This window comes from Herpailurus yagouaroundi, unplaced genomic scaffold (assembly GCF_014898765.1).
Source record: "Herpailurus yagouaroundi ecotype Mexico unplaced genomic scaffold, PumYag 186, whole genome shotgun sequence".
In the NCBI taxonomy this organism is placed as follows: Eukaryota; Metazoa; Chordata; class Mammalia; order Carnivora; family Felidae; genus Herpailurus; species Herpailurus yagouaroundi.
This window is the reverse complement of record NW_024412417.1, coordinates 11297995-11313873: the sequence shown is the minus strand read 5'-3', so window position 1 is coordinate 11313873 and position 15879 is coordinate 11297995. Positions and strand designations below refer to the sequence as shown.

At 36.0% G+C, this 15879-nt stretch overlaps 1 protein-coding gene across 6 annotated transcripts in view; it reads right to left on the bottom strand.

The window, feature by feature from the left end:
• VPS13B (vacuolar protein sorting 13 homolog B) overlaps window positions 1-15879 on the bottom strand; it is a 795663-nt gene that overhangs the window by 176922 nt on the left and 602862 nt on the right. For all 6 annotated transcript variants that reach the window (XM_040494096.1, XM_040494094.1, XM_040494093.1 and 3 more), the window contains one exon: window positions 13715-13852. In XM_040494096.1, coding sequence (XP_040350030.1) covers window positions 13715-13852 — 138 coding nt within the window. The remainder of the gene's footprint in view (window positions 1-13714; window positions 13853-15879) is intronic.

The window sequence follows — 15879 nt, the reverse complement described above, 5'->3', positions numbered from 1 at the left end:
AGCACTTGCTGGGATGAGCACTGGGTGTTGTATGTAAGTGATGAATCATGGGAATCTATCCCTAAAACCAAGAGCACACTTTACACACTGTACGTTAGCCAATTTGACAATAAATTACATTAAAAAGAAAAATGAAAAAAATATAAAAATGTGACAAATTTAACAAATTTGTATTGTTACATTTATTACGCAGTGCCTCTAAAACTTTCACATCTTTGAACTAGCAGTCACTTTTTGGGGGAAGAAAATTAGCGCCTTTAATGTAAATATTTTCAGTCTCATAATGACAGGAAGATTATTTTTATAAATGTGAAATTTTATGCAACAAAAAAGTCTGGCATGTTTAAACATAAAAAAATAAAAATAAAAACTGAGCAATATATTTTCTGGTATTTATACTTAAAAATTGATGAAATGCATTAACTTCACCATTAAGATGAAAACATTAATAAAAATGGACTAGAAAAGTTTTATTCAACAGAGACATAGCGGAAACTATATAGAATAATGTTTTATGAGAACTGGAAATATACCTGGATAAAGAACCAGGCATAGATTGTTAAGGTGGATTTTATTCGAATTATTACCAGATTGTTTTAAAAAGGTTGAGAATTTTTTCATAATCCTCATTGAATTTTAATAAATAGATTACTTTCGAAGTTTAGGTTTTAAGAATATGCAGTAACAGAGAATCTCCCAGTTGAGTCATCTATTTCTCTGCCAGATATAATTTCTCACCATCCCCAGAACACATTCCATATCTTTAAGTTACCAAGTAAACCCATGCCTGTCAATTATTAGATTCTAATTACCTTTCAAAACTTTCTGAACAGCTACCAGGAAACAGAATGATGAGATGACTATTGAGTTAAAAGGAGATTAGACAAATACAAATAAATTACACTTATTTTATGTTCCTATCACCCTAGGAGATGACTTAATAGTGAAAGGAAAAGAATCATATTGTAGTAATGAAATCAGAGAGCAAATTCAAGCCCCAGAGGTGATTCCCCTAAGTTTATGTTAATACACACCTTGTGGGGGACCAAACATCAACTGGAAAAGTTTCCTGAAAACTGTTCCAGCTATTTTCTCATTTAAAATGTTCCAACTTTACTTGACCCATTAGTCATCATATTACTTACATTTATGATGTATTTTGAAATCTATTACCAAAAACCCAATGGATTCAATATGTCTTGTTATACCCAATCATAACATTTATGAAAGAAAACCTCTTTGTTAAGTGTTTCTTCCTTTGGAATTTTATTTGTAAAAGATATAAATATATGTATTTTTTTTTTTTTTAGACAAGCAAGCCTTGCTAAAAAAACAGTCAGTGCATATAGGGTGGTGGCTACGTATAGGCACAGGGATGATGGTGCCCCCGTGCCATTTTAGAGAGGTAAATGCAAAACACAGAACAAATCTATAATCAAGCTTCATTTTATGCATTATAGCATCTCTAATAAAAAATATTTTTTTATTATTAGGTCATAGTACATTTTTTTCTCTTATTCAGCAGTTCAAATTGAGATTTTTGTGACAGTGTCCACGTAAATGTATTCCTGATGATAACGGACAGTGGAGACTGAGTATTCACAGGTGTGAGAGCTAGCAAACCTGGAAAGTTGCCCATGACAATGAGATCAATGTGTTTTTACTGAAGGTGTGAAGTGTAAAGACCTCAATGGTGGCAGATGTGAGTGCTTCAATTAACAACAGTATATCAAGTGGAACTGGGTACAAACAAGCAGTCACACGTGCTGCCCAGACACATGGACTGACACGTGTTCTTGACTGGGTCGGCCAGCAGCAGCTCATGGTGAGTACAACTGGCACGTGAGCATCATCACTACTATTATTACTCATGCACACATTCTTATGATCACACACTGAGTTTTTGACTATATTGTATCTCCCCAAAAATGCTTTGATTATAGGGGAATTGTACTGGTTTTCTAAAATGAATGCATTGAACTCAACTTATCTAAATGAACTTCTTTCCCTCTAACTAGGCATCAAAAAGGGCTAAGCACATTCTACTGCTCTAATAATTCTGGCAGCTCTTTGCTCTTTTGGCGTCCGTGTTCTTTTTTTATTTTTATTTTGCTTTTCTCAGTGATGGCACGTACTCATCCTTGGTTGGAGACGGCAGAGCTGCCTTTTGGGAACAGCTAAATCTTGTTTTGAGATAAGGGAACAAGGATTCCACAGTGAGGGAAGATTAAAAACATGAAGAAGCCAATTTCTAGAGGCTCCCACTTCCAAAGATAAGATAATGTGAGTATTATTAAAAATAATGACTTAAGAATACCAAGCAATAACTAATTGGCCACCATTGGAATATGCTAGAAAAATAATTCATTTTCCCCTCAGCTTTATTAAAGTAGCAACGACAAATGAAATTGTAATATATTTCAAGTGTACATTGTGATGATTTGATATATGTATACATTGTGAAAAACTCCTCTCACTGACAAAATCAGCTCCTTTTTGAAAATGGGTAAATAAAGGAAAAGAATTAAGCATTTATTTTACATTTCTTTAGATGAACAATACTACTGAGTAACCAAGTAGTAGATGAAGGAATGCTTCTTTTTACAGAAGCTTTTATTTTATTTTATTTTATTTTATTTTATTTTATTTTATTTTATTTTATTTTATTTTATTTTATGTTTAGTTTTGAGAGAGAGACAGAGCATGAATGGGGGAGGAGCAGAGAGAGACGGAGACACAGAATCTGAAGCAGGCTCCAGAGTCTGAGCTGTCAGCACAAAACCTGACATGGGGCTCGAACCCATGAACCGTAAGATCATGACCTGAGCTGAAGTTGGACGCTTAGCCGACGCCCTAGAGGTACTTTAGTTAATACATGAAAAAAGAGTGTTAGAATGAAAAGATTACTGTTTGCAACCTCCAATGAATTCAGGCATTCAGCATCAGTGGCTTTTAACATCACAGAAAGAGACCTTCAGATATTATGTGCCTTCTGATGGAACAATACAAACCATTTTACAGAACAGTCTTGCTGAAAATAATAGTAACAATAAGCAAACCTGAATAGATTAAACCAACTACCAATTTATATGTAGGAAGTACAGAGGACAGGGGAATAGACAAAATCCAAACTGTTGTAAACTCTACAAATTTGGTTTCTTCAATATATAAATTACAAGAGATGAAAAATAATAGAGGAGAAAACCTAATGATTAAAGATACTAGAAATACATATCAACCAAGAGTGATGCATAGAACATATATGGCTCCTGGTTTAAAAAAAAAAAACCTAAGAAATATACATGCACACCAATACCCACATATCCACACACATTATGATATGTATGGAATAATTGGAAATTTGAATGAATACTAGCTACATATTTGATAACACTGAAGAATGATTAGCTTTGATAATAGTATTGTGGTTATATTTTTTTAAAGTTGTTGTATTTTAGAGATACTTTATGCTGAAATATTACAGATGATAGATGATGCATGGAATTTGCTTCAAAATAATACAGAAGGTGAGGGAGTGGATAGGGGTATGCAAGAAACAAGATTGGTCAATAGCTGACAATTATTTAAGCAGGAGGTTCTATACGCTATTCACTCTACTTTTGTATCTATTTGAAATTTTCCATAATATAAAAGTTAAGAAAAGGCACAGAGATGAGAGTGAGTATGGGATATGAAAAAATCATACTGGAAGATGATTTCAACCCACTCTGCCTCAAAACCATCAAACTCCTCTCCTCCCTTTTCAACTTCAATAGGTGATCTTGCTTCTAGCTTCATGGATAAAGTTAATTTCTTGCTACCCTCAATTTCTTGCTACCAAACTGAAAAATTACCTGCATATGTCCTTTTCCTCTCCTTCCTTAATTTGCTATATAAAATAGAGCATCTGTTGCTTCTCTAATTTAAAACTTTTTTTTCAAATACATATTGGATTCTTCTTCCCTTTTAACATTTTTTTTGAAGTTTATTCATTATTGACAGAGAGGGACAGAGTGTGAATGGGGGAGGGGCAGAGAGAGAGAGAGAGAGAGAGAGAGAGAGAGAGAGAGAGAGAGAGGAGACATAATCCGAAGCAGACTCCAGGCTCTGAGCTGTCAGCATGGAGCCTGATGTGGGGCTCAAACACACAAACTGTGAGATCATGACCTGTGCCAAAGCTGGATGCCCAACCGACTGAGCCATCCAGGTGCCCCTATTTTTCCCTTTTTCTAGTGTACCCACCTTTATCTTTTCTCTTTTTAGTTTATCCAATTATTCTCTCCACTGGATTCCTCTTGGAAAGAGTTCCAAGTCTCTTTCATCATAAAAATAAAATCCCCAAACCATGATCCCAAATGCTCCTTCATATACTACCCTTAATTATTCTTCTTCTTCACAAACTTCCTAAAGGAGTTATTTATACTCTCTACCTCTACTACCTTTTCCCTCCTGCTTACTTCAATGCATTCTAGACTAGTTTCCATCCAGAATAACCCAATAGGGAGAAAACACTTGCAGTCACAATATCTATAAATCCACGAGATAGTTCCAATTTCTCATCTTTCTTAATGTCAAAGCACTACTAACTTGGCTTCTTCGAAATTACAATTTTCAAATTTTCCTCTTAGCTCACAATTTCCTTTCTAGGCTTCTCCTCCTGGCCAGTAAATCCTGTTTGGACGTCTTCAAGGTCAAGTCTTAGGCTCTTTTCTCTACTTTTTCTCTACTCTTTCCTTAAGTACTCTCTCTTCCAACCCTTTGGATTGAATTAGAATCTGTATCCCAAAGACTCCAAAACATGCAATCGTTTATCACTAGTGTTGGTCTTGTGAGCTGCAGATCTGTCTGAATAATTGCCACAAACTTAACATATCTAGGTCAAAACTTATGATCTCTCTGTACTCTCACAAATGAAAACAAAACAAAAACAAAGTGGTTCTCTTCAAGTATTTTCATCTCAGTAAATTACCTGTCTTAACTTGGGCTGCCATAACAAAATGCAATGTCTTGGTAGCTTAAACAATAGAAATTTATTTTTTCATGGTTCTAGAGACTGGAATTGAGACCAGGGTGCCACCATGATTGGTTTCTGGTGAAGGCTCTCTTTCTAGCTTGTAGATGGCCACCTTCTTAATGTGTCCTCACATGCCAAGAGAGACAGCAAGCCCTATGATAACTCTTCTAAGTGTACTATCCCATCATGAGGGAGCTCCACCCTCATGACCTCTTCTAAACCTAATTAACTCCCAAATCTCCATCTCCAAATACCATCACAGTAGAGATTACAGTTTCAGCATATGAATTTTGTGGGGACAAAGCACGACCCATTCAGTTAGACCAGTCAGAAAACCAGAAGCCTTGTTTAAATCTTCTTCCTCACCCCCTATCTCTCTACTCCATTACTATGGTCTGTAGATTCTGCCTTCCCACTATCTGCCAAATCTTTCACTTCTCTCCATTTCTTTTTGTTAAATGTTTATTTTTGAGAGAGCGAGTGAGCACCTGTTTGTGTGCACACATGCATACATGGGGGAGCGGCAGAGAGAAAGGGAGACAGATGATCTGAAGAGGGGTCTGCGCTGACAGCAGAGAGCCTGATGTGAGGCTCAAACCCATGAACTGTGACAGCATGACCTGAGCTGAAGTCAGATGCTTAACTGACTGAGCCACCCAGGTGCCCCATTTCTATCAAGATTCTCTGATCCAACTTACAATTACCTCTCACCAGTACTACTGCAATATTCTCCTAATTGCTCCCTTCCATCTACTCTAGCCCCTCTTACTGATTCTCCACCCTGACTAGAGTTATCTTTTCAAAATGCAACACACACACACCTCCCACATCCTACATCCCCCACCACGTACACATCCTACTGAAAGCTCTTTAATGGCTCCTTACCACACTCAAGATAAAAGTCCTAAAATCCTTTTTTATGATCAGAAAGGCCTGGCCTCTGCCTCTCTTTGGAGCCTCACCTGATAGCACTGGTTTCCTCTTTCCTGCCTTCATTTAATCTGACACAGATACCTCTCACCATCGCATCTTTTGCACATATTCTCCCAGAGATCCACCCTTCCCTCCACAGTCCTTAGTTAACTCCCTTTCATCCTGTGCAACTCAGCTACAGTGTCAGTCACTCAGAGAAGCTTCCCTGAATCTCCACTCTTTTATGAATCCACAGAACCTCATGACACATATATTAGCTTATCATTATCTACTACTTTCTGTAACTTTTTTGTAACTATCTTTTCTACCGGTTTATATGCATTTGTTGAGAGGAGGGGCTATCTTTTGCTCACCACTGTATTTTCAATGCCTAAAGCAACGTGTGCCATACTGCAGTTGCTCATAAATCTCTGTTGTAAAAATAAAGGAAGAGTTCCATTAGTGATTACAACCATCATTTTCGAACTCGAAGCAATCTTAAAACCGCTCTCTTATGTTAGAAGAAAATATTGAGGCCCAAAGAACTACAACATCTTAGGATCACCTGCTTAGCGACAGCTAAGCCAGATGACACCAGATTAGAGACAGCCTTGAGGGCCGAGGAGAGCTTTGACCAGATGAATTGAGAAGGGTGTGTGGTCAACATCATGGAAGTTTGGCAGGTGAGGCTAATTTAGCAAGGGCCCAGGGGACAACAGGATTAGTGAGTAACAGGAGAATCTGGAGTGAGGGCTGCCCATAAACAGACGAAGGAAGTAATCAGGGCATAAACCTAAACCAGGCAGGTAGTAGGCAAAATGGAGGACCATTTCAAAGGAAAAACAAAGAGACTTGGAATAAAAAAAAAAAAAAAGAATCAAAAATGACAGTAAAATTGTGAGAAGACATGACTGGAATAATGTTGCTGCTATCACTAGCACATGTAAAGATCTTTGGAAACTATACTAAGGGCAGGGATAAATCAGGAGAGGAGAGAAAATGGTTTAATTTAATGTGGAAATACTGAATTTTAAATAACTAAATATATCTACCAGGCAGATGGAGGAATAGTTCTGGAGTTGGGTAAGTCAAAACCAGAGCTAGGCATTTGGGAGTCGTTAGTGTAAAAGAGATAGTTGAGGTTATTGTCTGTACAGAGGGACGAACAAAAGGCCCCAGACCATGTCGCTGGGCAGGCAGAGGTTAGAGAGCGAGGGAAGACGTGCATGCAAGCACAAAGTTGGAAGGTTACATTTAGGAGAAGCCAAATAATGTTCTCTTCAGCCTTAGTCTGTCGCATGATCCTAGAAAGACATCCCTCCCATTACCCTCATTCTCTTCAGCAGAGGAAATAATCCTGACAATTAGATCACGTGAAGAAATAAAGAATCTAAATAATTGCCATACCGCTGACTTCCCCGCAGGAGACCCTGAGCCGCCTCTTAACCACTTTGCGGCCCCCTCAACCAGCTTCTGTGACTCTTCTGGTCCTATTACTTAGCCAAGCATCGTCCCCTGGAGGCACTATTGTCAGCCTAACTTTCAAAGGAGACTTAAAGTCTCTTCATATGACTTACTGAGTCTGCAGTGAAAATTTTGCTATTAAAATCATGTTGTTACAGGAATAAAAAAAAGTTAATTAAAAAATTAAATAAAAGTCATCCTCTTTTCTCATTTCTTCCAATACAAGTTATAGTTGAAAAAATTAGGTTGAAATAATGAAAGGCTTTCCTGTGTTTTAAAAATTCTTGGTCCAGTCCCCATTTGACATCCTGACATTAAGTTTATAGTTTCATTTTGATAAATCATGGGGAAAATAAACTATGAAACTGTAATGCTGACACCACAAATTGGAACCCATAAAACTCAGGAAATGTAAAAGTCAAGGTTCTTAATAGTTTTATTAACTAGTTTACATTTCTTAAATATAGAAGATAGCTTGCTGGTATGGCTATAAAGCTGAATTAAGGTATGGGCCTTGGCCCCATTTGTGGAAAGAGAAAAGAGGCAAAGGGTTAACTATCAGGGCAACATTAAGAGGGATTAATTAAAATGAGTTCTTTTTTTTAAATTTTTTTTTTTTTATTTTTGTGACAGAGAGAGACAGAGCATGAGCAGGGGAGGGGCAGAGAGAGAGGGAGACACAGAATCGGAAGCAGGCTCCAGGTTCTGAGCTGTCAGCACAGAGCCCGATGCGGGGCTCGAACCCACAGACTGTGAGATCATGACCTGAGCTGAAGTCAGACGCTCAACCGACTGAGCCACCCAGGCGCCCCTAAAATGAGTTCTTTAAGGTGCTTTCTTTCACAATAAAATCTTATGTTTAAATGCTGTGTTACTTATTCTTCACTTTCCACTCCAGAAAATGTCAAGGGGCTATTTGGGTCATCTTTTTCAGGTATCTTAATTCCTCTGAACCTGTGCTTTCAAGATATATCTCAATTAATCCACACTGAGTAAAAAAAATCAGTAATTACAGAATATAAAAGCACAGTTCACCAAGAAAAGAAAAAAATTTCAAAAATACATATCTTGGGGTAAACAACTTAAAATCTCTACATTTATATAAACCTATTTGAATGGTGTGCTACCGTACCTGAGCTTTTTAAAGTAATATTTTACATTAATAAGTATATATTTTCATTCAAATCAAAGAAGTTTATGGAAATGGGATTATACTGGAATGGTTAGAAAATTTTTACAAGTAAGAAAAATCATTGCAACCTATAAAACAGCAAGTTAATGGAAGAAATGGAAGAAAACAGTATTCAAAATAGGATCACGACCAATTAAAAGTCAAATAAATTTTTAAAACAAAAATCAATTAAAATCGGAGCTGAAACCAGTCTAAAACCAGAATGAAATTAAAAAGACCTAAAGACTACATGGGTAAATTCAACAACAGGTTAAACAGAGAGACGCTAAAGAAATAATTTTATTACGAGAAAAAAATTTCAGTGGTTACGTGTTTCATCTAGAGACACCTGGTATAGTAAAATAAATGTGCAATTGCAGTCATAACTGTCTTTGAAATAACTGTTACTTAAACTATATGAAGACTGTAGCATGCTAATTAATTTATAATAAAACATAAATGATGTGGTACTATTCTCCCCACTTGGCATCAGATTTTTCTTTGTTGTCATTTAAATGTCATTTCATTAAATGTCATTACAGTGACAGTGCTCAAAAATATGTCTGCAAAGGAACAATGAAAAAAATACCAGGGAGCTCAAATGTTTTTACAAATGACCCTGAGTTAATTAGAAAAATATGCACCCTTCCCAGTTCTTCTTCTCACGTGTCAGCTCTCATTAAATTAAAAAAAAATTTTTCTCATTTCAAAGTTAAGGAATCCTATGGCTAACAAAACTTTTAAACTGGGATCAAGTGGGCACATTCCTATGTTTCTGTATGATGTCATACCAAGCAATTCACAGTGGAATTTGAATTGCAAGAACTATGAATGATTTTTCAATATAAGAAGTATCTGATCTAATGCTAATTTTTTCTCTATAGGCTAACTGTGCTGGGAACAGGTGGCCCTGCTTTCAATTATGGAGGGCTAGCATGCCAGTGTGAGGCCTGGATTAGTTCACCTTCTCACGGGGAATTTTCCCCGGTTGGGAATGGATTTATTATGGCTTCACACATGGAATAGAGCTCATGTCAGCTGAGGGCAGTGACACATCATATGATTCAAATTAACCTGCTGTGGACTGTTCCGCAGGGCTTAGATTGTGTATTAAAATGACGACATTTTAAAAACAGCTTGAAAGAAACCAGGATTGCTGAACTGCAATGGTTCCAATTTGTTCCAACTAATCTATCACCTGCTGGAGATATTATTCTAGTGGGTTTCTGGTAGCTGCTGTTTTCCAGGTTTCTCCAAGCCACTGACCTTGCTAATGGGTACAATTGTTGCCTCTGAAGGAAGGAGATGGGGGTGGAGAGAGCTTTGAAGGGGTTTTTGATGTAAAAGTTGGGACCTTTCATTTGCTCTAAGGTAGTATTAAGTGAACAGAGGAAATAAGAGAATACTCAAGAACTCTGAATTATTTTTCCAAAAACAAATGCTAAATAGTAGCCTTGTATCATGTTGTTTAGATAAATAATCCCTGAAAAGTCAATCTGTAAGGATGAATTCAAAAGCTATTAAGTTTGTACCTTTAAGATGAAAACTTAAGGTTAGGTAGGTATAATCAGTATTTCCTGTATTCTTCAGGGTCGTAACTTTTATTGCTCCTGAAATGTTAATTCAGGAGCAAGAAAAGAATAACATACCATTTTAGAGCTGGAGCATAAAACTTTGGGAATAATACTTGAATAAGAGGTGCATCTAGGGGTGCCTGGGTGGCTCAGTTGGTTGTGTCCAACTCTAGATTTCAGCTCGGGTCATGATCCCAGGGTCATAGGACTGAGCCCTGTGGTGGGCTCTGTGCTGAGTGTGGAGCCTGCTTGGGATTCTTTTTTCCCTTTGCCCCTCTTCCCCACTTGCATGCCCTCCCTCTCTCTCTCTCTCTGAAATTAAAAAAAAGATGTGCATCTGAATTCAAAAAACTCACGGTAGCAAAAGATTCTTAATGAGTTCACACTGTATAAAAATCAGAAGCATTATTTGCAATACTAAAAAAAAGTTTTATTTTTTTTATTTTTTAAAGGAAGGGAATGACACTGGGGAATATTATAAAGCTGAAACTTATTCCCGCAGTCTCAGCATAAATAATAGCTTTCTTAATATATCCTATTATCTAAATGCTGGAAAAAATTTAATTTTCTTGAGTTGCCAAAAATCTATAAAATAATACATTCCTATGGTAAGAAATGCTTTATGTGTTCTGTATTTCCAATGATCTCTAAATTAATATAGAGTGGCAACCTGGCTGTGTAGTAAGAGAATATAATTAGTCTATGCGATAATGTCTACGTACATACTTTACAAGACAAATTATTTACAGTAAGGAAATTTTTGTCTAAGAGTAAATTCTGGAGCATTTCAAAGATGCTAGCTTAGTATTTAGTGGAATCACACACAGCTGATACATCATTCCAACTAATCTTCCCTCAATTTATTAAAGAAAACAGAAAACTACTCTTGGTTAAAATGTTTTGGACATTGTACTTGATTTTGCATAATAAAAGTACATTTAAAAAAACCACTCATCATTTTTTTTGTCATTCCCTCTTCCTATGCCTCAAAATATTTGCAGTTGGGTCCTCGACACCCGTGTGTGTGTGTGTGTGTGTGTGTGTGTGTGTGTGTGCATATGCGTGCGTGTGTATTCATTCATTCCTTCCTTCCTTCCTTCATTCATTCATTCATATAGGATTCATATGAAAACTTGTTACAAATGTTTAGTCTCCAGACCAACAGCATCCACCTTACCTGGGAGCTTGATAGAAATGCAAAATTTCATTCCTGCCTTCTAAAACTATTAAATTATTTGTATTTTAACAAGGCCACCAGAGCTGTTTCAAATGCACACTCACGTTTGAGAAGCGCTACTATAAAATAATGCTTTCAATTCATTTGTTTAAAAGTTGGAATCTCCAGATAGATCATGACTCTTATTTGAATAAAAATAAGGAATGGCATATATATAATTTCCAACTTAGAAACACAAAAGTACAACTATTTTAAAAAATCCCATTTCTACTACATAGTCACATTAATTGCTAGAATTATATGCATCATCTTTCATTCATTCATTGACATTTCTCTTGAAATTCACTTTCTTTGGTTGCCATAAAAATATGGTATACAACTACTGACTTGTAGGTCCCATCCTTTAATAAATCAATCAAATGTAAACTAGAAGCCAACTTTATAGCTAAAGTTGAGTGAAAGACTGTGCCTAAAAGCAAAAAAATCAGAAACTACAAAAGAGAAGAGGGAAACCCAAGTTTCTCTCTCACTTCTCCATGAACTAACCATATATTCTTACCCAGTTTCACCCATTCTAATATGTTCAGTCTTTTACATGTGAACAACTCTGAAGTCAGGAAGTGCCCTGCAACTCATGTAATAAGAAAGCACTGTATCATAGTTTAAATAGCAGATATTTTTTCTTTGTACATAAAATGTATTTTCCTACAATTGATGATGGCTTGGATTCTATGCAACATGGTACTTCACACTTACTAGCCAACTACGAGGCCTCACATCACTCTCAATCTATCCATTACCTCACCCCAAAGGCTTCCTCCAACTTTACTGACTCTCTTAGTCTTCATCATTAGCTTCTCGCTTTCATTTGAGTCTTTTAAACGACATCTAAGTACTTATAATGATTAGAAATAGTTCTTCATACTTCTATACCTTTTAAATCTCAGAACCGGAGAATCATACTTGAGAAGAACTGGGCCCTGGTGAAAGGGCCAGTACAGGTGGCCCTCTTTAGGCTCTCTTTACACCAGGCATGATGACAAGCAGCCTTCTTCAATCTGTAGCCATGGACCATAAGTGTATCGTTATGCCACGACACACATTTAACCAGGTCCACATATAGTTTTCACTTATCAAAATTCATGTCTTGCAGAGTATTGCTAGAGATCTAAGACAGTGTGACACCATTGTTTTAAATTCTTATTTAAATTTTATTTTAGAGAGAGTGTGAGTGAGGGAGAGGGGCAGATGGAGGGAGAGGGGGAGGGGGAGGGGGAGGGGGAGGAGAGAGAGAGAGAATATCTTAGGCAGGCTCCATGGTCAGCATGGAATCTGACATTGTGCTTGATCCCATGATCGTGGGATGATGACCTGAGCTGAAACAAAGAGTTGGGTGTTCAACTGACTGAGCCTTCCAGGTGTCCCCATTGTTTTAAATTCTTAATGAAGAAACTAATATTCTTTTGATAATAATATGAAGCACTGTAAGTATAAAATAATGAAAGAAAAACTGAAATAGTAATTTTTGTTAAATAAACAGCTAAGATCTCACTGAGCTCTCCTCAGTGAGGAAGAGCACCATGAGATGAAGAAGAAATAGAGCAAGAAAGAGGAGGAGGAGGAGGAGAGATGAAAAACCTTTAGTTCTGTTAAAATTAGTGTGGTACAGAAGTGATCTAGGTCTTCAGAATCATAAAGACCTGGGTTTGAATGGCTCCTCTGCCATTAAGACCTTGGGCAATTTACTTCACGTTTCTGTCTTAGCCTCCTAATTCATAAAATAGGGATAATTGTAGAGGCTCCTCCTTGGGTCTGTATTAATACAGAAAGCACTTAGTACCTGGGACTAATATGCACTCAATACATTTTGATGACCGTATCTGTCTATCTAAACCTGAGTGTTTAGATATGCCTCAAGCACTTTGCTATGCATTTGAAATAAGTATATTTATCTAATTGAATATATTGATGTATACTGCCTTGTGTGTGTGTGTGTGTGTATACACATATCATATGTCTCTTCCATCCATCCATCCATCCATCCATCCACTTTGTTTACAGTAAGGAAACTGAGGCATAGGAGATTAGATCAACTGCCTAAGGTCACGCAATTAGCAGGAAAGGCAGAAATAAAGTTTTGGGTCTTTGACTTATAATTACTTATACTAGTCAATTATTCTTTAATTGGTAACTACTTTTTGTCGGACTAAAGGTAATTTTTAGTGCCTATTAATATTTGCCTTTTAGTCTTTGAAATGGGCAAGCTGAGAAGAATACACTTCTGGAAGACAAATGAACTATTCATTTTTGGCAAGGAATGTCACAATCACTAACACCCTAAGTACATGTTAATATACTCACATGAAGAAAATGTATACACATTTGAATTGTGACTTTCTTACCTGGTCCATTAAGAAAGTCTTTAATTTGTAGCGTTACCAGCGAAGGTGGAATACCACTTTTGCTGTCTATTTCCCCAGGCACTGTCTGTAGCCAAACTGTGCAGTAATCAAGGGATTCAGGCAGAGTCTTCCCAGGATCTGAAGTGACAAAGTTTAAATAAAAAATGTCAATCACATCCCAAACATCTCATTTTGGTGTAAGAGCTTCAGCTGACAAAGAAGAAGAAAAAATGGTTAAATTCACTGTATATAACCTTCACTGATTCATTTGTTTGTAAGTATACTAGTCACACAAGTACTTTATGGAGAAAGAGAAGCTCTCTCTACATTGGAATGATGAAACCATGTTTTTCAAAATCAGACCAAAGGAAAAGTCATTTCAAATCTTAACTTATATCATCTCTGAATGAAGGTAAAGTTTCTGTGCTCTGAGTTGCTGTTAACAGTTGTTATAGTTGGATTTCTTTTCTTTCTTCTTCTTCTTTTTTTTTTTTTTAAACAGGATGTTGGAAACAAATTAAAGAAAAAAAGGCAAGCTTTTCAGCTTTAAAAAAAGGCAAATATATGTTCAAAGATGCAGTGGATTAGTACTACTTAGGGTCTATTTGATCTGTTTCAGAGTTTTACTGACATTACAATCACTTTTTACTGCTAGGCTTTTGAAGTTAACTTCAGTAGCTTTCTCATAACCTTCTTTAATGATAAAAATTGGTCAATCTTTTATTAGTCCCAATAATGACTAAATCTTGATTTTTTTCTGTTTTGACTTTTTCTGTTAGTGTGTATTTCTTACTTTTTTGGGTTTATGTAGTATATTCTTTAAGAAGTATTTTTTAGCTATTGGTGATGGCAAACTGAATTTGCTTTTTACTGCTTGGCAATCCAGTTTTTATTGAAATAGCTCTTTAAATAAAAACGACTGCTGCATCTTGGCATACAACGTAGTAGGCTTTAAAAAAAAAACTTCTAAATATTCACAGTTTTTCTTTAGTTTCAAGATTGTTTTACTCTCTCAGTTTTAATAGCCTCTGAATGTCAATTTTATAGGGATGTTCTTGCCATAGAGTCCATCTATTCCATTTTCAGTCGATTTGGGATGTGTTCTTAAAGTGTTATTTATTTTAAGTTTTATTGATTGGATTGTTTTCAAGAATAGCATTTACATACAGTGTATTATATTCAACATATGGTTATATAGTATTACTGTCATATGTGAACTGGGCATATAAATTCTGCCTTGGAATTTGTATTTCTTGACCTTATCATGTGATTCTTATGAAATATGGCACATATGAACCTTTATGTGATTTCAAAGAAAATAGTGAAAGCAATTGATCGTGACGTTAGATCTATGTGGTAAAGATCAAACACTAAGCTAGTGCATTCTTCTCTTTTTATACAATCAGTGAATTTAAAGCAGTGAGAATATGCATAGTAGATTCATTACATAGTAACACTATATTATTCTCTCTCTAAAATATAATGGTCAGGTGTCATGAAACGATAGCAAAAGTCTGTTGCTGGTCAGATCAACAATCAATTCAAAGGAGCTACAAGCATTTATTATCAAGTAAATAGTACTGTGTTAGACTCATAAGAGGAGGCATAGTTCTTCGTTATGAAGAGAACATAATCTAGAGAGAGAACAATGACCTCACAGAGAAAACAGACAGAAGTGATGTAACTAACTAATGGACAGAGAAGAATTACACTGATGCAGAAATGTTAATATGATGTGTAAAAGACTGGCAAGTAAAACTTAGGCTAAACCAAACAAGTTACAGGAATTACATACTCAAACTCATGTGACAGAAAAGGGATGTATCATTAATCTACAAAGAGTTCATACAATCAATATAGATATTAACCTAGAAAATGGGTAGAGGAAATAATAAGCAATTATTAAGTGAATAAATTAATAAAGAAGCAATTAACAGATGAAGAAAATGAATGGCATATAAACATTATGAGATACTAAATCTTAGTAATAATCAATGAAAAATATTTTAAATAAGTAGAAATTTTCATCTATCAGATAGCCTAAGACTAAAAATAACTGATAATGCCTGTGTAGTGCATGCATGCACACACACTGTAGAAATGTTAATCATAGCAAAAAGTAGAAAACAACCTGGAAGTCCATCAACAGACTAATGCTTAAATAA